The sequence below is a fragment of the Betta splendens genome, chromosome 2 (assembly GCF_900634795.4).
Source record: "Betta splendens chromosome 2, fBetSpl5.4, whole genome shotgun sequence".
NCBI classification, from domain to species: domain Eukaryota; kingdom Metazoa; phylum Chordata; class Actinopteri; order Anabantiformes; family Osphronemidae; genus Betta; species Betta splendens.
In genome coordinates, this window is record NC_040882.2 from 17,861,719 (window position 1) to 17,888,665 (window position 26,947).

Below are 26,947 nucleotides of genomic sequence, written 5' to 3' on the forward strand. Positions count from 1 at the left end.
ATGTTATTTTTAGATCTGAGTATTTTAATCTGAAACTAAAGGATAGTGTTTAGATTTCGAGCTAGATTTTGCAAATAAACCAGGCATCTAGACAGAGCTGAATGTTTGTGTTAAAAGACAAAAGATAATGGAATTTTCAAAAAAAAATAAAAAAAAAAATACAGAAGCTGATGGAAACCGTCCATTTATTCACTCAAATCTCTACAGAAACAAACATGCATACAGGCAACAATTCCCTTTACTGTAACTCGTGGTCTGAAGTTCCTCTGCACTGAACTTGTAACATAATCTGTTTGTATAGATTACATTAAATATTAATCATGTTGTAGCACACAAGTATTCTCTTTGTTACACAGCTAATGATTCAGGATTCCCTGCTGTGCCGTGTTGACACATTAGCAATTAACAACAAGCGCAGACTAATTACAAGAGCAGCAGGCAGCAGCCTGTATTTACAGACAGCTGGGCTGTTAAGGCTGATTCTACTCCAACTCCTGAATTTCACATTCTCTTCACGAAACCAGTAACTGTGTTCTTCTGAGCCGGATGTTTAGCAAAGTTATACAGTAGCATGACCGCCAAAAAACAAACATGAAATGAACTTCAAACGTCTCCATTCCTGACGTTGTGTTTACATGCTGCAGGAAATGTGGTACATTTCAGCTGCTGTAACAGTTCAGGCCTGGCAGTGGACTAGACATCGAGAAACACTTGATGTGTTTGTTTGTTTTTTTTTAAATTAGGGGACGCAGCCCAAATTAAAACTACTGCAACAAAATTTAATCCTCTCGGGACTCATCGGTGAAAACAAAACCCAAAATTAGGGTGAGTGCAGACAAATGTACAGTCTGTATAGACTGTGTCATGGGGTTAAAAAAACAATTCTACATTCAGGATAAATAAATTATTTTTTTATGCAAAGCATTTTGCAAGAGTTAATTTGTCATTGAAGATTGGCACATTTGGTGGCAATATCTTAAAAAAATAAATAAATTAAATCGTGGCCAAGATAAAAATGTATTGCCTGCTACATCAGCGATTGCATTGCAACCTTTTTTGTATCAATACTAATTATTTCAGCTGGTTAATATGACCACAGTAACATGCTGATGTAGCAGTAGCTGCTCCAGACACGTCAAGACGTTTGAAACAAACAAATTGAGAATGCATCGTCACGGTTTCAGGGTGCAGCCTCAAGGGGCTTCCTGTCAGTCATAAAAATACTGAAAACAAAAACAAACCTAAAGCCTTTCGGCCAGTAGGTGGCAGTAGACGCTTTGATAACAGAGACCACTGGCTCTGCTGGTGCCTTTAGGGCAACATGCTGGTTCACCTGACGTCATCAGCCCTGGCTGTTTAACGTTACAGAAAAGTGTTCAACTAGAGAAACAGGCGATAGGATTTAGTGTGTTAATAATGATTCATTTTTATCTCCGACAGCAAAACTGCCCATTGAAGTGTTAGCTGTAGAAGTAACCACATGCGTTCAGTAATCCATTCATGCTCCCGAGTCAGTCATTAATCTGCCACTTCAAATGTATTAACGGAGCAATAATCCTAGATGTTTTGCTTGTCTGTGTTGTTAATATACTTGTTCTATTAGGAAATAATCTAAATCATACTCCTCCAATAAACTCTAAGCTAATCAAAAGGCATCCCGAGTAAAAACAAACCGCTTCCATGATATATACTCTACTCTGACTGCAGCAAATGGAAAGTGATTCACTCAGTCTTGCTAAATGTTCCCTTTTATGTGCCCATCAGCTGAAAAATGCCCTGGACCACTGAATTAAGCCTACAAGTCAATATAAAAAAAAAGTCAAACTGTACACATGTTTTCTAACCTCGCTTCAGGTTAGCAGCAGATAACATAACTGGCGGAGCTGCAGTGTCTCTAGGCAGCACATCTAGACCAGAGCTCTGAGGAGAAAAGACAAAGCTGCTCCTATGGACAGTCCCAGGGCCAAGAAGAAGGTCATCAGGGCTCCAGCCGTCTCTGCGTCCTTTGGGTCCACTAACCTGATGAGAAAGGTCAATGTTTAATGGGGGACGAAATCGATGTGGAGGCAGTTGGCATCACTGCAGAAAGCATCACGTTCACATCGTTTGACTGCCTTTAAAACCCTACTTTGTTGCTCTAAATGAAGCCATGGTGTCATGGTGACTCTGCCAGAACAAAAGGGGAGGTTTGGAACACACCATTGTGCTGCATTCAGGGACACTTTAGGACTCAATTCCTTCCTTAATGTAAAACGCTTGACAATTACTAGATCGTTCTATGTATATCTGGGCAGTAAGTAAGTATTTGGAAAACAAGCCAGTCTCTGGAGAGGTCATTCACTTTGTTTTTATAGCGCGGGCTTGGTTGGAGCCAGTCCTGTTCTACAACAGGACAATGACTCACTGTTTTGTAAAGGTGTCTCCAGGATAAGCTCTTATTTAAGACGTCAAGCGTGACAGTCAGTAACAGGTAGAAGGGCCTCAACCTGAACCAAACACATGATAACATGTCTGTACTCACTGTGGTGCGTAGGACATGGAAAGGCAAACGAAGTAGCCGCTGGACACGGAGAAGACAACCATGATGACAGCAAAAACAGCATCGTGGGAAAAGTAGACAGGAAGAAAGCTGCGGGGCTGGACGTTGCAGAGCATGAGCAGAGGAATGAACACCACCCTGGAGACAACCAGCGCTGGGAACAGGCGAGACTCTTTACGAGGCTGCAGAGGAAAAAGTAAAATCAGCGGTGGATATTCCCAGATACACAATCTCTCATCGGACATGTTAAACTGCACCAAAACACTGTTGAACTTCCATATATGGAAACTTGGTTAAAGTGGATAGTACCCACTAAACACTAGCACCACACAGCACTAAAGCACCCGACCCTGAAGGTGGATGTGGCCACAGGACGTTATTGACAGGCAGGCGTGGCTGTGTACAATCAGCAAGGAACAGTAAACAAAACGAGACCAAGATGTGCTGACACTGAGGTTCCTTTTCCCAGGTTCTGCTATACAGGCATCATGACACACACACGCAACGTCCTAAACCAGTTTCATCTGACTATTCATTCACTGAGTCAAAGACTAATGCAGCATCTCAGCTCATTGCTTCCCTAGAAAAGATCTGCACTATTTTTAGAAGTTTTTGGAAATTACAGATACTGGGGAACTAGCGTGAAACCAAGCGCGTCAGGTCCTCACCCAGCGTATCAGCGTGGTGATGGTGCGGCCGAGCCAGTCGTTGAAGTTGAACATCAAGAAGCAGCACACGGAGATGAAGAAGCGCTCTGACGAAAGAATAGAATGGAGAGAGTTAGAAACGTGCTAGACACAAGACAGACGGTGGTTTGTGGCGAATGCTGCGGCGACGCATCGTACCCCATCTCCCCGGGAACGTGGTTCTGGTATCAGCGGTGACCGCCGGGAACACAGACAGAGTGACCGTGAACACAAAGGTCACGCAGAACGCCATCACCCAGATCTACGGATGGCAAACGCACAGTGTGACACCCGGTCCGTCGCAGCTCCTCCTCCTCCGCTCAACAGTTCGCCCGTGGCACCGAAGCGCCTCACCTTTTTGAAGACCTCGAAGACCGAGGCCTTGGCCGGCGCCGGCTCCAGCTGCTCCAGCTCCAGGAAGGCCTGCTTGGTGCCGTCTGTGCTGGACTCGGCCTCGGCCTCCTCAGCCGGGCCGCGCTTGGCGGCGCCGTTCGCGTGGCAGCTGGGCTTGCCGTTCTCCACCGCGCTGCTCTCTGGAGGTAAACGTGTACACAACACCTTCACATATCTGGAGCGTTATGCGTATTGCTCCTTTAGGACAGCTGGTTTAGTGAATTACAAGGAGCAGCCGCATGTGTGAGTCTAACAGGCTGCGTCTTTGTCCAGGCGCTGCTTATTAAATAGGGTCAACCGCTTTAACGAGATAATGCTCCACTGAATAGATGTGATTCAAGCTGACTGCGACAGACACAAACCTCCACTGAGCAGAAACGCAAACAGCCTGTCACACAAGCGGTTGATGTTGCTAATTCTATCAAGCGCTCCACACACACGCGAATGGACACGACGCTGAACCGCAGGGTGTGACGGGGAGTGTGTGGAAGTGCAGGCTCTCACCCGTCAGCAGCTCCTTTGTGGCGCCGGCCTCGTACTCTCTGCTCTTGTTCAGATAATGCTGAGCAAACTTCTGCGTGGAAACACCCGACAACATGAATTAGGCTTTGCAGCTTGTTGAGCTAATCCATGCAGACGTCATTAGAAAGAAAGGGCGAGTTTAGCGGGGTTCCAGTAAGTATCTGCAACATTTTTCTCACCAGGTCTGACAAATGAACTGTTTAATCCACAGCTGTAACAAACTTAGCCTTTAAGAGCTGTAAATTCCATCAAAGGGCTCGTGTTTTGGTTCACTGAGGGCACTTTACGATCTGAAGCAAACGCTCAGGTTTATTCTTATGCTCTACTATCAATACTTTAACAGTGTGGAGTCAAATGAACTGCCAGAATCCAGGGACCAACACTAAGAGTGACTGAATACCAGGGAGCTCACTGACCAGGCAGGGCAGAAGCAGGTAGCTGAAGAGCGTGACCAGTGTGCCCACGCACGGCGTGATGAAGTAACCCAACGCTGCGGACTCTGAGTCAGCATCACCTGAGTGACAAACAAGAGGACAGAGTTAGGCAGGAATCTGGAATCCGACACATGGCCCACTGTTACAACGAAGCCAATGTAAGCCGAGGCGACAGTGTGTTGTGCGGCGTCATGCTGATTTGACTAGCTTTCCATTTATTGGTAAAGCTTCTGTTACTAGGCAACGGGGGAAGCTGGCACTTGGCCTAGACGTGTGTGTGTGGCTCACTGGCTATGGCTAGCAGCATGGCGACGGCAGCGAAGGTCCCGGCGAGGCCCTGGCCGCTCATGAAGATGGTGCTGTACTTCTGCGGCAGCAGACCCACCAGGCCGAAGAGGCTGCCCTGCAGGACGGCCCCGAACGCTGGGGGGAGGAGGAGGAGGCGTCACCACAACAACACTCCACTGAGATGCTCCTTTACAGCTTTCACTCGCACATCCACTCACAGTTGATGAACCAGATTGTAGCCATGGTAACTGAGAAGAAGAGGTCCTCTTCCATGGGCACTTTAACCAGCACTGCTGTGAGGATGAAGAGCAGCAGGATGAAAACGAGGCTCCCTGCGACGCGCACGGCCTCCGATATCCTGAAACGCAACCAGTCGACACACGGACATTAGAGATTTAAACCCACACGCAGAGTTCTGCATCAGACTGTATAATTAAAAAACACAAAATCATATGGGCAAGTCCTCATTTACTAAACATTATGGGCGGCCTCTGACCTCTGGTAGAGGAACGAGTTGAGCAGGGTGAACAGCAGCAGGGGCAGCTGGGACAAGAGAGTCATCCAGTTGTTGAAGTAGTACTCTTTGCGGACCACCTGTGTGTTGTTGACCCACTCTGTTGTGTTCAGGCGACCTTGGAAATACTGCAAAGCCACAGGAAACGGATCCGGTGTTACAGCAGATCATCACAGTCACTTCAGCTACAGTCTGTTAGTGTAATTACCGAACCAACCAGGATACAGTTTGTGGTCGCAGTCAACATTAAGCCATGTTTTCATCAATTCAACTGAGGAGAACAATACTGTATTAATGCAGGTCTCACGTGATGCGTTGCTGGAGTCCTACAGTGGCTGTGACGCCACTGAGTCCAGCACACACTGGGGCACACGTCAGACCGCCTGCACCCATTGTTTCTGTCTAAGCCTGCACACGAGCAGCGAGTTGGCACGATTCATCATGCAGGCGCCAAAGCAGCATTTTTCCTTTGGGTTTAAACGGCCCAGTCACCGAACCAGAACTAAACACCTTCCATAGTAATGTAGCGTATGTTGTTATGTAGTTAGAGTATTAGCATCTCTGTAGCCTCACCTGTAAGTAAGCCTTTCAATTAGGAACATTCAGTTTTCTATAGTCCTACGGTAAAGTTAAACTCTTCTGTCTAAATTGAACCTGCAAGAAGTGACAAGACTGGCTAGATTCATGTTGGGTGAGGTGTGAAAAACTTTAAAACGGCCCTTGAAATGCAGGTATGTGACGGTATGCATGTGAAATGAAGCGTGACTTTAACAGCTACTTAGATTTAACCACATAGTTTCCCGAGTCATATGATAAAACCATGACAACCTATGGAATCCTGCAGACCGTGACTCTGAATCGCCCTCCGGAAAGACCATCAGCAAATCACGTTGCTGCATAATACCACCTGACTAATCCAATTTAACCTCAACATGTACATATACTGGGTCATGCTCAATAAACGGTTTGACCATTAACAAGGTTGAAGAAAAACCCTTTGATACCGATGAGCTGGACACTTAGTGACTCAAGGGATTAGGTGTTTGCTGTGGTTTTACCAGTGAAGCGGTCATGAAGAAGTTCCATGGCAGCAGAGTTCCCAGGCCCAGAATGAAGAAAATGATTCCCACCAAACAGCCTCTGCAGGGACACAGACAGACACACGTTACACACAGCGTTTCCATCTGGTCAAATGTTTATCACTCAAATTCAGTAACACAGGAAGAAAGAAGAAAAAAACACACAAACTGTGACAGAGAGCAAAACAACATCGGAAACTATGGTTGAGAGCGAACATGAAGAAGTGAAAGTGTCTGGTTCCTCTCTGGTTCTACTCACCGGTCCTGAGGAGCCCCCGTCCGGCCCTTCATCCTGGTGTAGGACGTTCTGTGCGGGCAGCAGGAGAGAAAGTCGGTCAGACACATCTTCACAGATTCTTAGGCTTGTGCCGTGTGTTCCACACGCTCCTCCGATAAGGTCTCTCCAACTTGAGACGCAGGAATCCATCCACATTCTGGAAAGTAGCTGTGAGCAGCTGACCCAGTAAATCTACCCCCAGGGCTGTTCTATGGTACAGGGGTGTGACATGAGCCGCGCTGATAGCACTTCCATAAAGGATAGGATGTATTTATTTACTGTACGGCATCAGGTTTGAATGTGTATATGCACAAATCAGCAGTTTCATGTGCATTTCTAATGACTGTTCTTAATTAGAGCACACGCACAACCAGTGAGCGTATACTGTGTACATTACTCATTATTCCCAGCAGACGCTCCTTGAGCACACACACAAACAATGCATCGTTCTTTGGAGAGAGGCCCGAACCTCAGCCTCAAAGAGCGGACTGTACTGGCTCGCTCCCAGCATAGCTGCCGGCTGCTCTGCATGCAGCGCACACACAACGCAGCTTTAGTGGCTTTTTCCTGCTTTTAGGAGCAGCTTCCTAAAATGGAGCACATAACGCAGCAGATCGCGCTCGCGCCGCGGGGGAGAACGTGGACCCGCTTTGTTCCCCGCTGGCTTCCGTTTGTTCTGGCGACGCAGCAACAGACGCGCCGACGGTTGGTTCCTCCAGAACAGGTTTTGCACGTTAGCAACGCGCTACGATAAGGAAGCTGAAGGCCGCTTTTCACGGCGGACACGTCGAGTTCCGTGCGTCTGCATCGCAGCGAGGCCGCTCTTCCCTGCTTTTCAAAGCCCGTCGGCCAAATAAATCATCCGGGTGAAAGTCATTACAGCGTTACTGGAAAGTGTGTTTACGGCAGCTGACCAGAACTAATTACTTTGTGCTGGTGAATCATGAAGGAGGCCGTAAACAATGCGTTGGCTTCTCAAAAGACAATAAGAAGCAGGGAAACAAAGGGGAAGAACGTGGCCACATGCTGCTTCAAAGCTCCGTTTATTTCCAGTGACGCTCATAACAGGAAAGGCAGCTGGGGGCGGCGGCAAACCAGCAACCAGCAAGCAGCAACCAGCCCAACAGCCCGGCAGGGGCGGGACGTCTGGGGATTTGTACCGTGGCCTCCGAAAATCAATACGCGGAGCACGTCCAGGGGTCACTGTAGATTAGAGACACAACGGACACAAAGGTTATTCACCGCCTCAACACAGGCTCCACCACATGCAGAGTCCACAGCACCAACAGCACGACTCCACTGTCAAACAAACAGAAATCCTGAGGAGCAACAGGGTGTGGTGGTGTTTAGGAGACCGAGATGGGTTCGTGTGAGTAACGGCAAAGAGGAACCAGGAAAAAGCAGTCATGTCCCCTTTGATGGGGCCAATGTGGAAACAGCCCTGTATCAAAGCGAAAACACATTCCTGACTGAGGACGGGGCCTCTCCTCAGTCACACAACCTCCAGAGTCCACGGAACTAGAGGCTCCGCTGCAGCGAGAGACAAACGTGCAAAAAGGCCTTTGTCGTGATTACACGCCATGCGCCTGCTTTAAAGCCAGCGTGTTGCATGGAGACGTCTTCAGTGGGTGCGTAATAATGATCACTGCTGGACACGAAAAAGGGCGGAGGATGAACAGTCACCAACACACAGGAAAGCTTCAATCTCAGCAAACACAAACAGTCCATAAACCCGCACCGTGGGTGTGTCCATCACGCAGACGATCAGTTTGTGAAATCTATGGTCTATAATATATATATAATAATGAAGGACGTTTACACAGATAAGCGCTTATACAAGAGAAAGGGGGGCGAACACGACCAATACTAGAGTTAGTAGTTCCATTCCGTAAACTACACGTAACCTCTAAAAGGTTTGCGTCAGATGAGTCACAATGAACCACACTCAGCACGTGTCCATTAGATCAATCAATCAATCAATCAATCAATGAATCAAAGGATGAAAGGAAAAGCCCGACAACACGAACGCATCCAAACAGGTCTGATGCGGTAATCGCATAGTATCATCTCTTGGGCTGCTTCGGATAATTATATATCAAGTTAAGCGTGAACATAATAACACAGACTGACAGGCGAACACGGACGATGACAGACAGAAGGGCTTCGCGCCATTCGGTGCTGAGAAGAGAAGACAAAGCACCGACAGTCGGTGTTTCACGCAGACCTGTTCCCGCCACTCAGCTAACGCCGTTAGCCTCGTAACGTGGACGTTACATCCTCCTAGCGTAAAGCTGCCGTGTAGCGAAGGCACGCGACCGAGCGACTCACCTTTAAAAGATGCTGGGCTGCGTCACTGCGCGTTCATCGCTCCCTCCACGAGAGCAGACACGCGCGATCGCCACATCCACGGTTATTATTGCGAGTGTTAGCCGTCCACGTGCACGCCGTGATGACGCAGCGGAGCTACGCTAAGCGAACACTTCCGGTTTTGGGGAACAGGTAAAAAAAAATCGGAAAAAGAGATGAGAAGGACTACAAATGGAAATTGGTTGTCTTTGATGTTATTGAAACTATAAAGAAACAAATACTTACAATATAATATTGTATATATTATATATTAATATAATATATAATAATAATATAATATATGTATATAATATAACATATCTTATTCAATTCTTTGATTACCTCTTGTACTGCAGCTTCTAGGAAATGAAGGTAGGGCACCTCCAGGGAAACGTGATGAGTTCTTCTTCATTTCCTGTGACTGCTTTACTCAGCACCAACACTTGAGGCTCAGCAGACGTGGCAAACCAAACATTCACACATGATTTCAACCCTATGGCCAAAGAACTGATGCAGCAATATAAAAAAATTGTAATCAAGATAAGTCAGACTGATCACATCTGAGAACCCTTCTCTGGGTTACGTCCCATTAGGCATAGATGTTCTGCTACTGTCTGCCACCAGTATTTAGGGTTACCCATATTTATTAACAGATTCTGTGAATATAAAGGAAGGAGCATGTTGAAGCTTTGTTGTGACCTAAGGTGCTGTAAAGACGTTCAAGCACATCACAAGTCACACCTTTGAAAAAGTAACAGTTGTACTGGTACTGTAACACTAAGACCACAGTGTTAAGGGCATGTGAATGTGTGCTGTGGTAGTAGCAAGTGGTCGCAGCTGTAGTAACTGGCGACTTACGATCATGTTTTGGTGTATTGGAAAATTCTTCACACTGTCACTGTTCTTTAGTGCCCTGACGAACTTCCTGTAGGCAGCAGAGGGTTCATGCAGCGCCAACGCATGCTCACACTGCCCCGCACACCACTGTTTGCCCAGGAAAGGTCAGCGGTCAGGGCCAGATTGTTGGAATTTAGTGACTCACAACAAATCTCCTTTGGAAAACATTGGTTGTCTGATATTTAGATTTTCATATTTGAATTTGCTGCAACTAACGTAAAGCTAGACACGTGAACTTGTCATTATTTAGAGGACCACAGATTACTGGTGCTGTAGTTCTCACCGTCACCACTAGGTGGAAGCACAAGCTGGACTCTCCAAGTCAGACTTCCAAACCTCCACCAACACTTAGGGTGATTTTAACCTTGCAGTATGAACAATATGGAGCGAAACCATCTTCGAAACCTTCTGAGTGCAGGATTTAGTTTTATTTTCATTTTGGATTGAATACAAGGTCAGCAGAGGTAGTGGTCAAACCAGTTGTCACTATTAACTGAAAGTTCAGTCATAGCAACTAGACTTTTCTTCTAGATTTCTAAAAGAAAAAAATGTCCATTTGCCATGATTAAACCTTCAGACATTAACTGAATGACTGAGAATCTTCAACAGCAGCTGTCACTATAGTTTAGATAATAATTTGTACAATATAACAGTGACAGCGTTGCAACTACCACTACTTCAGAAGCCCAGAATGGTAAAAGATGATTTAGATGTGCCATCATTTGACTTGAGCTGTATCACATTTGACCAATGAAGAAAGAAGGGGTCTGAAGTCTGCTTTTCACACAGAGGCTCAAAAATAAATGAATGTTAAATGTTAAATTTGACTAGTTATGAGTCACAATAGAAATGAAGCCCTTCTAAACGTATCATGAGTGTGGGTGTACATAAGTCACCAGAATGTTGCCGTACCTGTACCGAGAAACCCCCCCCCCCACCACAAACACATTCAATCTTTTAGAACCACTTTACATGTTTAATATACATATGAATTATGTATAATGTATGTAATATAATATGTAATATAATATACATAATTCTGTTAGAAAACAGAAAAACAATGTCAACCAGAACCAAAACATGCTGAAACTAATGTATAACTACGTAGTTGCCAAAGAGGCTAGCGATCACAAAAACAAAGACATAGGTATGAGATGATGTTAGTAGCCTTATGCACATTATAATACAAACATTCATGGACACAGGCTACGAAAAGAATCAAGGCATCAGTAACGGAAGTTTAACGCTTTTCAAATTTTACACTTCTGTCCACCAGTTTGGACAAAACTCAAGCGTTGCAAGTTTTTAGACAATTCATTCAGGTTGTGGTCGAGGGTCTTCCTGTTTGTGGGTCTGATCACAGCATGAGTCCACAGCAGAGGCCACTTCCTTTGCACGTAGCAGAGCTCAGACCGATGCAGGCCGTCGTACCTATGAACGTCAGGGCTTCTGAAAAGCAGCCGCTCTGTAGAAATGACCCATGGAAAGCTTCACTAACTGAACAACATACACGCGTTACAATATACCCTTACATTCATTACGTTTGACAACAAGTCCCCTAACAATAATATGACGATCAGAAATGTGAAAACTTACATAAAGTATAAGATGTCAGTCAGTGATGCGTGTTGTTTAGTGTCTCTATGTTCACCCAGCAGGACAGGTGTGATCACATTCAATATCCACTCTGCTGCTCCAGTGGCGTCTCATTGCAGATTTCCAGATGCTAAATAAACGTGCTGTTAAAATTAAAGGTAAAATCAAGGTTTCAACTCCTAAATCACAACTTTTCCTGTTATACCTGCTGTTGTGTTACTTGACAAGAGGAACTTCACATTAAATTCAGTGGGTACAGAAACAGCAGTGTAGCGTTTGTTCAAAGCATCTTGAAGTACCCGCCTGCACCCACATGCTAACAGCGTTCGCTGACACATAAAGCCGTTGTGTGGGTTAACAAGTTGACTTCCTTTACTCGGGTTGGCTTAGTTTTATTTCTACAGGACTGTGCAAACAACCAACAACATAGCATTAGTGCTGACAATTCATTTCAAACCTAGAGCTTGAAAAAAAGGATGAGTCTGACCTTGATTGTCTGGAGCGATGATCCTTATCATGTTTTTGTGTGTGTGTGTGTGTGTGTGTTCAGTGTCCTTAACAGACGGGTGTCAGTGTTCAGTGGTGAGTCAGAGTGAGAAGATGCAGCTTCTGCTGCTGGTTTGTCTTTTGGCGTATGGATCATGGGGTAAGTACGAACATTAACCTTTTTTGTCTTTCCAATCACTCAGAGGCACATGTTTATAATGAGCATCATTATTTTAAGAAAAAAATAACAAATATGAACTTTGCTTCACGCCTGAATCTCAGCTGGGTAGGAACCATGCTAGCCTTTTTTGTCACTTTGTTTTTATTTATATTTTGAAACAACAACAACATCACAGGGTATCTGGGTAATGTATGACACATGATAACTGTCAACAGTAATAACTGATAACTAATAACTGTGCAACATTATCAACAGTATAAAGGAAAACGACAAAATACCACTTGTAAACATGACTAAACTACTAAATAACAATACTTCTGCACAGAGCAGGAACCTTATGTGCCCTACACGGTGGTAGGAGAAAACACTGTCATGTGGATGGTGGTCCGAGACACTGCACAACATCATAGCAGTGATATATTGTACATTCACATTAAAGTGCTCTCGTGTATCTCGTCCATTTGGTTAATTTTTTTGTCCATTTGTGTTTGTTGGAGTCTCACAGCACCGGTCAGCCTTTCCATTAGATGGATCTTCTCAATTGTCTGCTTCACCTCCTCGTCCTCTTAGGGGGCAGGATTGCACCATATCCGTGTTATTGCCTTTTTGCCGGCCACAATTTTCATTAGGTATTCATCTTCCCTTGGCGTACTTCCATGTCAAAAGTTAAAGAAATAGAATTTTATTACATCAGCTGAGCCATTGTGAATATTTTCTCAATTTCCTTAATTACATTTCTAAAATAATTTTTTTTTCGAGGGGCAGCTTTAGAACACATGGCTATGGTCGACATTTACACAACATTGGACATGCTGATCATTCTAGGAGTAATAAAAAAAATCATTATAAATTAATCCCTTATAAATATTGATATGTTTCTTTTAACACCCCCTATACTTGCTTTCCTAATTATTGAATGGTAACATTCTCTTATGTAGAGCAGCTCCCTTAGAGTCCCTTATTTGAAGATAGTGAAAGAAGTTCTGTTTACCGAGCCCAAATTTCTCCCTCTTCAGTTCTCCTCCTCTCTCCAATGTTGTTATTTCATGTCTGACCCACTGTTTATACCTATCATCCAGCTGAGCTGGCATAAAATCTGTATAATATGGTGTCTAAGTGTCATGTTTTGGTTTCATTTCCAATTTTATTGTGTTGCATTTCCATTTCTGTTCAGTCCATGCCTTGCGCTAATGTTACTTCCGGTTCACCACATCAGCTGTCTGCAATTAGTAATCATTCCCAGAATCTAACACCCAGTCCTCACCTCTGCCAGTTGCCAGATTATCATTGATTCAGTTCCGCTTTCCAGCACTTCCTGATCCAGTCTAGTCACCAGTTCTGTTCCTGGCCTTGCCTCTAGCCTAGTCCTTCCGTACCTCAGCCGAGCCTGTTATCGACCACTGCCTGTTACCCAACGCCAACTCCGCCTTTTCCTCACATGCGAGTTTCACTGTTGCCGACCTTGCCTGTCTGACCCCCGTTTTTGCCTAATCCTCATCAAAGAGGTTCTGTACGTAAGTCACCAGACTGTGCTCTACCTGTACCGAGAACGTGCACAATAAAAACACTATTGATATCTGTGCCATGCATGTTGGTCTGCTTTGTCAAGCCGAGAGCAAAACCTGACACTAAGTGACTTAATTTTGTCTTGAATGTTAGTTTTTTACACTTTTGTACCATATTTTTAATGTCGAGGCAGATATTGAGCCCCCAACTCTTCCTTCCTCTTGTATTGTCTTTTACCTCATATTGTTATGACCCACCATACAAGATGGTGGCTTAAATGCTCGAAGGTCCATTTGGACAGAGTCAGAGCCAGGGAAACCAAAGTAATGGAAAAGGCAGTCTCTTTAATCCAAAGTTGAACACAAAACACGCCTTCAAAAATAAACTAAGATAAACCAGGAGGACGAAAGCACTAAGTGAATAGTATACTGAATAAACAAAACTAAATAACTAGCAAGCTAAGGCACGACATGAACAAACGAGGCAAAGGCACGACATGAACAAATGAAGCTAGGCATGACATGGACAGATGCTAAGGCTAAGCTAGACATGGACAGATGTTAAGGCTAGGCTAGACATGGACAGATGCTAAGGCTAAGCTAGACATGGACAGATGCTAAGGCTAGGCTAGACATGGACAGATGCTGAGGCTAGGCTAGACATGGACAGATGCTAAGGCTAAGCTAGGCATGGACAGATGCTAAGGCTAGGCTAGACATGGACAGATGCTAAGGCTAAGCTAGATATGGACAGATGCTAAGGTTAGGCTAGACATGGACAGATGCTGAGGCTAGGCTAGACATGGACAGATGCAAAGGCTAGGCTAGACATGGACAGATGCTAAGGCTAAGCTAGACATGGACAGATGCTAAGGCTAGGCTAGGCATGGACAGATGCTAAGGCTAAGCTAGACATGGACAGATGCTAAGGCTAGGCTAGACATGGACAGATGCTAAGGTTAGGCTAGACATGGACAGATGCTAAGGCTAGGCTAGGCATAGACAGGAGCTAATGCATGTCTTGTATACAGAGCAACGCATGGCTAAGATAATTTAAGGTTTAACAGAAGACAAACATACTCAAAAAACAAGAGTTCAGGAACCTTTAACTGCTTAGCGTCCATGGGGAAACTGTAATATGTAAAATCTGGAAGAATTTCAACAGACCGACTCAACTGTCATCATGTATCTGTGTTTCTACAGGAGTTCCAGACAAGCTGGTTGTCACTCAGACTCCTGCCGTCTCTGTGACGGAGTGGGGGGCAGCAAACATCTCCTGCTGCTGGACGGGGACCTTTGACAGACTCTCAGTGATCTGGCTGAAAAATGAAACGCAGTTCGATTCAGAGATTGTGCTCTCGAAACCCGATGTCCATTGTACAGTGTTGTCCTTCAGGAAGATCACTAGGAAGCAGTCAGGGACATACATCTGCAGCGTGACCCTGGTTATTCCATTTTATGAGAAGGCTGAAGGAAACGGTACGGTCGTCACGGTCTTGGCCAGAGAGGACCCAGAAGACAGCAGAGATGCTGGTAGGCAGCAAAACAACTGACTTCTAGAGCTTATAGTCGCTATGTGTGTCACACTCAGGCCTGGTCTGACACTGTGTTATTTCCTAGACTCAGACAGAAGTGGTGAAATCCCAGAGAGCAGAGGAAAGACTGATGACTCGTCAGCTGCTGGTAGGTGGCTCAATCATGCACGCTTTTAAGGGAAGTGGGTGAATCTGAGGAATCCTCTTAAATTTCAGGCAGAGGGAAACGCATCGTACTGCAAAAAAACAGAAAGGGCACTGATGACGTGCCCTACGAGAAAACAGCTGCTGGTAGGCGACAAAGCGTCCTCTCACTTCTGAAAGGCTCCAACTATGAATGAAGACGTGTTTATCAGATTACAATCAAAAGACAGATGTCTGTCTCATCTTCAGGTGATCCAAGGGAGGACGTGTTGACTTTCATCATGAGGTCTCTGCCCATCCTCGCCCTCTTCCTTACCTTCATCTACCTCTACTGTTCATGGAGCAAAGCTCAGTCACACACGCCAGGTATGATACACATGACCTTTCATGACAACAGCTGCCGGTAGAGAACGACCGCAAGAGGTCAGCGTTCGCCGAAAGAGGCGACTGCGGAGCTCAGGTCTTATAGATACACATCAGACATACTGTAGCAGTAGGCCGACCTGCCTCACGGCGTGCGTAGCAAATGGGGACTTTCCGTCACTAGATCTCATTCCTGTTGAGCTGCCATGTTGAGTCCTAACATACAGTATTGCAGGCGGCCCCAGGTTTCAGATGCCATTCGGAGGCGAAGCAAAGCTACTGTACATGTAGGGCTAGCTAACGGATGTAGCTAAAGCATACCACCTCAGTATACCGGCCCAGGATTTGCCCTGTAGGGAGGTGTGGTCCATTTGTTCTGACACTCCTGCCTGAATGCTCTGAGTTCTTCCCTCAGTCACTGTGGGGTTTGTTTGGGACCAAACCGGGCACCAGGCTTTTAGCCACTGCTGTAGTCAGGAAAGGGCCCATTACATCCACCCCACATTATCCTTCCTATACACTACCTTTGTCTACATTTTTCAGTCCAACTCATTTATGAGAAACAAGCCTTTCAATCAATCAATCAACCTTTGAATAGCAATGACACTGATGCGTGTGTTCATGTTTCAGCTGCTCCAGAAAATGAGCCCACTTCAGGACAAACATCAGATCAAGACCAAGAAGAAGAGGAAAGTGCTGCGATATCGAATGTGAAGGGAAAAGAAGAGAACACGATATCAGAGGACTGACAGAAAGGCAAACGGTCCTTATAACCGCCGTTAGCTACTGACTGGACTGAAATGACAGAAGCAGCACATCTGAAGGCCCGTTTTGAACTCACCTGCCAAGATCATAAGCTAAGAGACAGACTCACCTGAAGACACGTGTGTGTCAATAAATGTACAGCATGGAAGCTCACACGATGCCTGTTGTGGTTTCTCACTGATGAAATGGGACAAAAACGCAAACATTTTAAATCACTAGCTGAGTAATCACATGTGGGCTGAAGGATTTCTAAACTCTGCTTGTAAACCACCAGAGTTTAAAAATCCTTCAGCCCTGCTTATAATGTGCTGATAGATATTCATACATAATCGCTAATTACTATTGCCGTTACTATTACTAACTATTAAACATTACTTTGGTTACTATCTTTTTAAAACTCCATTCAGAGAAGGTTCTGACACTAACCTGTCCCACCCTGCCAGCGCTGCTTTGAGTGTGCTACAGCTGGCTGACTAGCATGTGGTCACAGTGAAGGATAAATGACAACAATGTGTGACAACAATGAGCTGGTTTGAAGAGTTAGACCTGCTCCAGGAGGTTTATGTGCTCCTCTTTGCTGGAGCTTTTAGGATACGAGGTTGCATCATGTCTCTGAACATCCTTATTATTAAAATACCACCTTCCACTTCACTGTGGAGCCATCTGACAGCTGTGAAGGAGGAGCAGATATTGCGGCTTTAAACACTTCCGCTATTAGAAACAGAGAGAAAAGATGCTTGTGTGAAGCCTGAGTTTGAGGCGTGAGGGCTGCGCAGTGTACAGATGTGAGTCAGTGTAGAAGGATGAAGCCTCTGACTGGGCTGCTGCTCCTCTCTGTCTGTGGCCTCTCGTCCTGGAGTAAGTACAAACACCTCATTCCAACGACTAAATATTCATGTGCAGCGTGAATGAAGAAGTAACATATTATTACATTTATTTGCAGGTCTTTCATCAGGACAGCATCGTTTCACTCCTCATTATTCTGTGATGGAGGGAGACACAGTCAACATCAGCTGCTGCGTGATGAAAAAAAGTTTACGTCCTGTAATAAGGGCGAGAGCAACCTGGTTAAAAAATGACATAGAGATTAAGGGCAAGATGAATCTGTCTGTGAACATGAAGTCTAGTAACTGTTTGACATTAACCTTATCAAACATCACAAGAGAAGATTCAGGAAGATACGACTGCAAAGTTACTGTGGAGATACCATTTTACAAAGTATTCTATGGAAATGGAACAGTCGTCACTGTTACATTCACTGAGGACGCGTCAGGAGATGACACACTTAATGGTAAGTGATTAAACATCCAATACACACAATGTGTAACAGTGAAGATTTTAAACATCAAAATCATAATAAGTAAAGAATCCTTGGCAGAGTGTTGACCTGACCTGTGTTGATTACATTTAGCTTAATTTGAACAGTTGTTTAAATTAATCTATCCTAAATGAACTTTTCCTTTGGTTGGATTTGTTAACTTCACAGGTATTTGAAACACATCTAACCCAGTTTTGTCAGGGACTCGGGCAGGCAGACGGCGAACCCACATGCACAGCACGGAGGCGATATTATAATCCACAAAAGGTTTATTCTTAAAGGCACGGTCAGACGGTCCAGGTCATACACGAAAAGGCTCGGCGAAGGTACAGACAGGGAACAGGCAAAAACTCACGGTAAGTAGACAATCCAGGATCGGGCAGGATACATGATACAGACAGGAACAGGACACGGGAAACACGAACACTCAGGGAACTCGAATACGACAATCTGGCAGGGAACTAAGGACACAGGTGGTGGTTAAATACACAGTGACTTGATGACTAACAGAGTGCAGGTGTGGGTAATGAGCAGGGACAGCTGTGACAAGACAAGAAACCGGAAGTAAAGCTAGAACACAAAACAGAGACCGGGAGACTACCAAAATAAAACAGGAAACGGAAACTGGAACCAAAATAAGACAAGCAGGACATGACGTGAAAACAGGGAACAACTAGAAACAAAGACACGGATCATGACAGTACCCCCCCCCCTATGGCGCCTTCCACGGCGCCTACGGAAGCCTCCCCCCCCAAACCAGGGCGGGCGGAGGGTGGTCCCAGGCGGAGGGACCGAATCCCTACCCCTCAAGGTACATGAGCAGGGTGGGTGGAGGGAGGACCGGAGGAGGGCCAAAACAAGAGTCCACACGAAAACCTCAAAGTCCATGAACAGGAAAATAAAAAAAAGTCCAGGGATTCCGTCACGGAGGGTGACGGCGTGGCGAGATCCTGCTCAGCAGCCGCTGAGCCAGGATGGCACTCTTAGTGCCCTTGAGCTGGGACGATGTCCCCGGGGACCACCCCGCATGGCAGCGTCCACCAGGCGGACGCTGATCCCGGCGGTTGAGGAGTCGAGGCGGACGGCGCCGCAGGAGGCAGCGCCATCCCAGCAGCAGGATGCGCCGAGGGCGAGGCCACCAGTCCGGCAGCAAAGGCAGAGACGAGGCAGGAACCAGCGGCGTCCTCCTTGGACCACCGCGACGAGAGACGTGAACCAGCGGCGTCCTCCTTGGACCACCGCGACGAGAGGCAGGAACCGAAGCAGATGCGGCCGGAGCCGGACCGCCAGGGACCGATGCAGATGCGACCGGAGCCGGGCCGCCAGGAACCGATGCAGATGCGGCCGGAGCCGGGACGGGAGCGACCCCCTCCTGGAGGTCGGCAGGAGCTACGGCGGGAGCGACCCCCTCCTGGAGGTCGGCAGGAACTACGACGGGAGCGACCCCCTCCTGGAGGTCGGCAGGAACTACGACGGGAGCGACCCCCTCCTGGAGGTCGGCAGGAACTACGACGGGAGCGACCCCCTCCTGGAGGTCGGCAGGAACTACGACGGGAGCGACCCCCTCCTGGAGGTCGGCAGGAACTACGACGGGAGCGACCCCCTCCTGGAGGTCGGCAGGAACTACGGCGGGAGCGACCCCCTCCTGGAGGTCGGCAGGAGCTACGGCGGGAGCGACCCCCTCCTGGAGGTCGGCAGGAACTACGACGGGAGCGACCCCCTCCTGGAGGTCGGCAGGAACTACGACGGGAGCGACCCCCTCCTGGAGGTCGGCAGGAACTACGACGGGAGCGACCCCCTCCTGGAGGTCGGCAGGAACTACGACGGGAGCGACCCCCTCCTGGAGGTCGGCAGGAACTACGGCGGGAGCGACCCCCTCCTGGAGGTCGGCAGGAACTACGGCGGGAGCGACCCCCTCCTGGAGGTCGGCAGGAACTACGACGGGAGCGACCCCCTCCTGGAGGTCGGCAGGAACTACGACGGGAGCGACCCCCTCCTGGAGGTCGGCAAGAACTACGACGGGCGCGACCCCCTCCTGGAGGTCCGCCGGGACTGCGGCGGGCGCGACCCCCTCCTGGGGGTCCGCCGGGACTGCGGCGGGCGCGACCCCCTCCTGGGGGTCCGCCGGGACTGCGGCGGGCGCGACCCCCTCCTGGAGGTCCGCCGGGACTGCGGCTGGCGCGACCTCCTCCTGGAGGTGCGCCGGGACTGCGGCTGGCGCAACCTCCTCCTGGAGGTGCGCAGGAACTGCGGCTGGCGCAACCTCCTCCTGGAGGTGCGCAGGAACTGCGGCTGGCGCAACCTCCTCCTGGAGGTGCGCAGGAACTGCGGCTGGCGCAACCTCCTCCTGGAGGTGCGCAGGAACTGCGGCTGGCGCAACCTCCTCCTGGAGGTGCGCAGGAACTGCGGCTGGCGCAACCTCCTCCTGGAGGTGCGCAGGAACTGCGGCTGGCGCAACCTCCTCCTGGAGGTGCGCAGGAACTGCGGCTGGCGCAACCTCCTCCTGGAGGTGCGCAGGAACTGCGGCTGGCGCAACCTCCTCCTGGAGGTGCGCAGGAACTGCGGCTGGCGCAACCTCCTCCTGGAGGTGCGCAGGAACTGCGACTGGCGCAACCTCCTCCTGGAGGTGCGCAGGAACTGCGACTGGCGCGACCTCCTCCTGGAGGTGCGCAGGAACTGCGACTGGCGCGACCTCCTCCTGGAGGTGCGCAGGAACTGCGACTGGCGCGACCTCCTCCTGGAGGTGCGCAGGAACTGCGACTGGCGCGACCTCCTCCTGGAGGTGCGCAGGAACTGCGGCTGGCGCGACCTCCTCCTGGAGGTGCGCAGGAACTGCGACTAGCGCGACCTCCTCCTGGAGGTGCGCAGGAACTGCGACTAGCGCGACCTCCTCCTGGAGGTGCGCAGGAACTGCGACTAGCGCGACCTCCTCCTGGAGGTGCGCAGGAACTGCGGCTAGCGCGACCTCCTCCTGGAGGTGCGCAGGAACTGCGGCTAGCGCGACCTCCTCCTGGAGGTGCGCAGGAACTGCGGCTAGCGCGACCTCCTCCTGGAGGTGCGCAGGAACTGCGGCTAGCGCGACCTCCTCCTGGAGGTGCGCAGGAACTGCGGCTAGCGCGACCTCCTCCTGGAGGTGCGCAGGAACTGCGGCTAGCGCGACCTCCTCCTGGAGGTGCGCAGGAACTGCGGCTGGCGCGACCTCCTCCTGGAGGTGCGCAGGAACTGCGGCTAGCGCGACCTCCTCCTGGAGGTGCGCAGGAACTGCCACTGGCGCGACCTCCTCCTGGAGGTGCGCAGGAACTGCGACTGGCGCGACCTCCTCCTGGAGGTGCGCAGGAACTACGGCTAGCGCGACCTCCTCCTGGGGACCGGCGGGCGCTGCGGCTCCACGGGTGACGGGGACTGGAACGACCGCTACAGGGCCGACAGGAACGGGGACTGGAACGACCGCTACAGGGCCGACAGGAACGGGGACTGGAACGACCGCTACAGGGCCGACAGGAACGGGGACTGGAACGACCGCTACAGGGTCGACAGGAACGGGGACTGGAACGACCGCTACAGGGTCGACAGGAACGGGGACTGGAACGACCGCTACAGGGTCGACAGGAACGGGGTCAGAGACAGGGGTGACCTCTACTTGGCCTACGGGAACGCCCTCTACTTGGCCTACGGGAACGCCCTCTACTTGGCCTACGGGAACGCCCTCTACTCGGCCTACGGGAACGCCCTCTACTCGGCCTACGGGAACGCCCTCTACTCGGCCTACGGGAACGACCTCAACTTGGTCGGCAGGGACAGGAACTGGAACGACCTCAACATGGCCGACAGGGACAGGAACTGGAACGACCTCGACATGGCCGACAGGAACTGGAACGACCTCGACATGGCCGACAGGAACTGGAACGACCTCGACATGGCCGACAGGAACTGGAACGACCTCAACATGGCCGACAGGAACTGGAACGACCTCAACATGGCCGACAGGAACTGGAACGACCTCAACATGGCCGACAGGAACTGGAACGACCTCAACATGGCCGACTGGAACTGGAACGACCTCAACATGGCCGACTGGAACTGGAACGACCTCAACATGGCCGACAGGGACAGGAACGACCTTTAACGGATCGACAGGAACTGGAACGACCGCAACATGGCCGACAGGGACTGGAACGGCCTCTACTTGGCCGACAGGAACTAGAACGGCGTCCTCCTCTGAGGAGCCGACAGGAACTGGAACTAGAACGGCCTCAATATGGCCGACGGGAACAGGGACGGCGTCCTCCTCTGAGGAGCCGACAGGAACTAGAACGACCGCAACATGGCCGACAGGGACTGGAGCGGCGTCCCCTCCGGAGCTGGCATGACAGCTTACAGCTGCCGAGCTCGACGGGGGAGACGTCGGGCCTGATTGGGTGGGGTTAACAGTCGTCAGACGGACGGCGCCCTCTGACGGGGACAAGGACGGAACTGGGGTCAGGGCAACACACGACTGATCTGGGGTCTGGGCAACACACGGCTGATCTGGGGTCTGGGCAACACACGGCTGATCAGGGGTCTGGACTAGGTTCGACTGGGCTGGGACCTGGAGACGACAGGGCTGCACCGGGGCATGAGTAACACACGGCTGACCTGACTGAGAGGTGGGGCATGAAGCGACCGCTGGCTGCAGGCCCGGGAGTTGCAGGGCCTCACGCAGGGCAGGCTCCCTCCGGACGAGAGTGGCTGCTTCCTCGAACAGTTGTTCTCTCGCGCCCTGGTCTGTAGCCGAATTGGCGGTGTTCATGAGGTGGGCGAAGAGAAAGGCAACTGGAGGAGAGCAGAGGAGGTGGACCCGTCGGGCGACGCTGTCTGGGATGCCTGTTATCAGAGGGACACAGTCAGTCAGAGAATTAAGGGGCTCCTCTGTCGGGGAAGAAGGCTGCTCGGTCCCCATGACCGAGACCGCGGGACCCGGGATCCTGGACCCGCGCCGCCGCCGTCGCCGTCCGGAGCAGCTGCGACTGTCCGTCGTTTGAGGCGCTGGGCGCGGTGTGGACCGGACCTCTGTACCGGGATCCGCATGGTGAAACGGGGCCGCGGCGTCTGGAGCTTGGGCTGGAGACTGGGGAAAACACGATTGAGCAGGAGACTGGGCAAAACACGATTGAGCTGGAGACTGGGCAAAGCACGATTGAGCTGGAGATTGAACAGCGCGCGGCTGGACTGGAGACTGAGGACCGCGTGAGAGCAGGAAATCCTCCCAGGGAAATAACCATGGAGCTGGGCAGGTTGGTGCAGGCACGACGATCCGACGAGGCGGAGAGGATGAAACCGAAACCATACTTCCGCGGGGGAGTTATATTTGCCGTAAAAAACAAGGGGAAAAACAGTCACTGACCTGACCGGAGGCTAAGTGCTGGCTGGGTCCAAGTGTGGCCAGATTGTTCTGTCAGGGACTCGGGCAGGCAGACGGCGAACCCACATGCACAGCACGGAGGCGATATTATAATCCACAAAAGGTTTATTCTTAAAGGCACGGTCAGACGGTCCAGGTCATACACGAAAAGGCTCGGCGAAGGTACAGACAGGGAACAGGCAAAAACTCACGGTAAGTAGACAATCCAGGATCGGGCAGGATACATGATACAGACAGGAACAGGACACGGGAAACACGAACACTCAGGGAACTCGAATACGACAATCTGGCAGGGAACTAAGGACACAGGTGGTGGTTAAATACACAGTGACTTGATGACTAACAGAGTGCAGGTGTGGGTAATGAGCAGGGACAGCTGTGACAAGACAAGAAACCGGAAGTAAAGCTAGAACACAAAACAGAGACCGGGAGACTACCAAAATAAAACAGGAAACGGAAACTGGAACCAAAATAAGACAAGCAGGACATGACGTGAAAACAGGGAACAACTAGAAACAAAGACACGGATCATGACAAGTTTCTTGTTTAGTTGCATAGAGCAGGAACCTTATGTGCCCTACACATTCACCGTGGTAGAAGAAAACACTGTCATGTGGATGATGGCCCGAGACACTTAACAACAACGGATCGTCGCAATTGTGTGTCACTGCAGCGATATATTGTACAGTCACATTAAAGTGCTCTCATGTATCTCGTCCATTTGGTTCATTTGTCCATTTGTGTTTGCACCATATCCGTGTCATTGCCCTTTTGCCAACCACAATTTCCTTTAGATATTCATCTTCTCTTGGCGTTCTTCCATGTCCAAAGTTAAAGAAATAGAATTGTATCACATCAGCTGACCCACTGTAAATAGTTTCTCAATTTCCTTAATTATATTTCTACCAAAATTATTTTTTTTTGGGGGGGGTCAGCTTCAGAACACATGGCTATGATCGTGTCAGGGTTATGCTGATAATGGTGGTTTAACTGATGACAGTCTTATTAGCTTATTAGCAATTGTAGTCAAGGCAAGCAGGTTCATACACAGGTGAGCTCGAGCTCGAGCTCAAATCCGGGGGACAGGCAGGGTTCGTCATTCTAGGTTCAAGGTTCAAATCATTCTGTAGCTGAGTAATCACACTCTGCATGTAAACCACCAGACTGGTTATAATGTGCTGATAGATATTCATACATAATCACTTAGTATTAAACATTACGTTGGTTACTATCTTTTTAAAATTCCATTTAGAGAATGTCTTGACGCTAACCTGTCCCACCCTGCCAGCGCTGCTTTCAGGGTGCTACAGCTGGCTGACTAGCATGTGGTCACAGTGAAGGATAAATGACAACAATGTGTTTGCTGCTTCAGGATGTGAAGAGCTGGTTTGAAGAGTTAGAACTGCACCAAATCAGCCAGATGTTAAAAAAGCTTTTTCAGGAGGTTTACGTGGTCCTCTTTGCTGGAGCTTTTAGGATACGAGGTTGCGTCACGTCTCTGAACATTATTAATATTAAAATATGGATTCAAATTAGGGTTACATTACATTTGTGCGTGCGTTTATTAAAATGACACCTTCCACTTCACTGTGGTGACATCAAAGGAGCAGATATTGCGGCTTTAAACACTTCCGCTATTAGAAACAGAGAGAAAAGACGTTTGTGTGAAGCCTGAGTTTGAGGCGTGAGGGCTGCGCATTGTACAGATGTGAGTCAGTGTAGAAGGATGAAGCCTCTGACTGGGCTGCTGCTCCTCTCTGTCTGTGGCCTCTCGTCCTGGAGTAAGTACAAACACCTCATTCCAACTACTAAATATTCACGTGCAGCGTGAATGAAGAAGTCACATATTATTACATTTATTTGCAGGTGTTTCATCAGGACCACATCGTTCTGTGATTAAGGGAGACACAGTCAACATCAGCTGCTGCTTGATGAAGGAAAGTTTACATCCTGTAAGCAAGGCGAGAGTAAACTGGTTGAAAAATGACATAGAGATTAAGGGCAAGATGAATCTGTCTGTGAACATTGAGCCTAGTAACTGTTTGACATTAACCTTATCAAACGTCACAAGAGAAGATTCAGGAAGATACGGCTGCAAAGTAACTGTGGAAATACCATTTTACGAAGTATTCTATGGAAATGGAACAGTCATCACTGTTACAGACATAAAGAATACACCAGTAGAAGGTACGTGGATGTGTAACAGTGAAGATTTTAAACATCAAAATCATCATCATGATGAGTAAACAATCATCAGCAGAGTTTTTATCTGTGTTGGTTACATTTAGCTTAATTTGAACAATTTTGCCTTTGGTTGGATCAGTTAACTTCACAGTAATTTAAAACACATTTAAACTAGTTTCTTGTTTAGTTGTTTGTAATCAAGTCTTTTTGATCAACCAGTTAGTTCCAGGGGCTGGTGGAAATGTAACTATAGGTTAGCATGTTATACATATATGTAGGTCTGTGATTAGTCTGAGAACTGTGTGTGTGTGTGTGTGTGTGTGTGTGTGTGTGTGTGTGTGTGTGTGTGTGTGTGTGTGTGTGTGTGTGTGTGTGTGTGTGTGTGTGTGTGTGTGTTGGGCATTTGATGGGCTTTAGTAAAACATGAGAATGTGTTTTGTCAGCTTTGATATTTTATTATTTTTATTTAGCTATGATATTTTATTTTTTCGTCCTTACCTTTTAGTTTTCTGTATTTATAGTGTAGTAAAATATCTTTTTAATAACAACAACAATAATATGGTTTAGTATGAAATAAGAGGAGTTGGACACAGCATCAATTCAGTCAGATGTTTTGATGCAGCATTGTAATGACGTGTGTCACTGAGCAGGTGTCACAGATGATCCACAGGAGGACGTGTTGACTCACATCATGAGGTGTCTGCCTGTCCTCGCCCTCTTCATTATCTTCATCTACCTCTACCGTTCACGGAGCAAAGCTCAGTCACACACACCAGGTACAGTCTGACTCTCACCTCACTGCAGTTTGGTTTATGGCTTATGGTCTATGGTTTATAGAGTCACTAACAGATCCGTCTGCTCACGTTTCAGCTGGTCCTGGACACAAAACGCCTTCAGATCAGCAAGAAAATGATGAAGGAGAAGAAGAACACGCTATCTCATAGCAGATCATCACTGATGCCTCCTCACATTCTGACTGCACTGCTGCAATGTGCCAAATCACCGTTCTTGATGTTAACTAGAATGAAAACCTATGACTGTGGTTTAGCACAGAAATAAATGTGACGATGCTCTCATCAGATTAGTGTCAGCGTACAGAGGTGAAGCTGCGTCCTCTGAGCGTGTCTGTTCAGTTTTTGAGGCACTGGTCATATTAGCTTTGGTCTCTTATCCCACTTTTTTAACAAATACAATTAAATCAATACTGATGCTGCTTCAAGTGTTTGCTGCGTGTGTTGGAGTGAGGCCTGTAACTGCAGAACAGCCTGCTGCTCCTGCCTTTGGGGGGTTCTCATGTTAGAGCTACAAACCGCAGTCATATCTGTAATGTGGACAGAGACCACATTACACCGTGATCCTAAAATAAATTACTTAACGTTTGCGTGTTTGTCATTCAGATGGTGACTGATAAGATTATCTGACAATCAGCCTGAAAACTGGGTGATGTTGTGGATCCCATACACTCTACACTGTAGATAACCATGTTAACACACA

The 26,947-nt window shown here is 48.3% G+C and overlaps 2 protein-coding genes and 2 long non-coding RNA genes across 6 annotated transcripts; 1 reads left to right on the forward strand and 3 right to left on the reverse strand.

Annotated features, from left to right (window-relative positions):
- Positions 1–168: 168 nt before the first annotated feature.
- Positions 169–9,211, reverse strand: LOC114851350 (equilibrative nucleoside transporter 2). Of its 2 annotated transcripts, none has more exons than XM_029143128.3 (13): positions 9,061–9,211; positions 6,715–6,762; positions 6,435–6,516; positions 5,359–5,504; positions 5,081–5,220; positions 4,863–4,997; positions 4,557–4,654; positions 4,123–4,192; positions 3,580–3,758; positions 3,385–3,487; positions 3,208–3,293; positions 2,522–2,721; positions 169–2,019 (listed from the first exon to the last, which is right to left on the reverse strand). In XM_029143128.3, exons 2-13 carry the CDS (start codon positions 6,744–6,746, stop codon positions 1,908–1,910), a joined length of 1,383 nt encoding a protein of 460 aa, XP_028998961.1. In that variant the 5' UTR covers positions 6,747–6,762; positions 9,061–9,211; the 3' UTR covers positions 169–1,907. The 2 variants fall into 2 exon arrangements, with proteins under 2 accessions (XP_028998961.1, XP_028998962.1); XM_029143129.3 differs by lacking the exon at positions 9,061–9,211 and adding an exon at positions 8,957–9,015.
- A 1,739-nt stretch (positions 9,212–10,950) lies between these two features.
- LOC129604909 (uncharacterized) lies at positions 10,951–12,154 on the reverse strand. Its single transcript, XR_008696237.1, has 3 exons — positions 12,059–12,154; positions 11,572–11,714; positions 10,951–11,440 (listed from the first exon to the last, which is right to left on the reverse strand). It is a non-coding gene; the product is annotated as an uncharacterized LOC129604909 (long non-coding RNA).
- Positions 11,621–26,666, forward strand: LOC114851354 (uncharacterized). 2 transcript variants are annotated; one of them, XM_029143136.3, is made up of 11 exons: positions 11,621–11,729; positions 12,122–12,217; positions 14,947–15,276; positions 15,364–15,426; positions 15,495–15,569; positions 15,672–15,788; positions 16,416–17,408; positions 17,494–17,841; positions 23,820–25,456; positions 26,104–26,229; positions 26,324–26,666. In XM_029143136.3, exons 1-7 carry the CDS (start codon positions 11,699–11,701, stop codon positions 16,532–16,534), a joined length of 831 nt encoding a protein of 276 aa, XP_028998969.1. In that variant the 5' UTR covers positions 11,621–11,698; the 3' UTR covers positions 16,535–17,408; positions 17,494–17,841; positions 23,820–25,456; positions 26,104–26,229; positions 26,324–26,666. The 2 variants fall into 2 exon arrangements, with proteins under 2 accessions (XP_028998969.1, XP_055369165.1); XM_055513190.1 differs by lacking the exon at positions 11,621–11,729 and having other exon boundaries at positions 12,076–12,217; positions 16,416–17,841.
- On the reverse strand, positions 14,069–16,778 carry LOC129604910 (uncharacterized). Its single transcript, XR_008696238.1, has 2 exons — positions 16,660–16,778; positions 14,069–15,062 (listed from the first exon to the last, which is right to left on the reverse strand). It is a non-coding gene; the product is annotated as an uncharacterized LOC129604910 (long non-coding RNA).
- Positions 26,667–26,947: the final 281 nt, after the last annotated feature.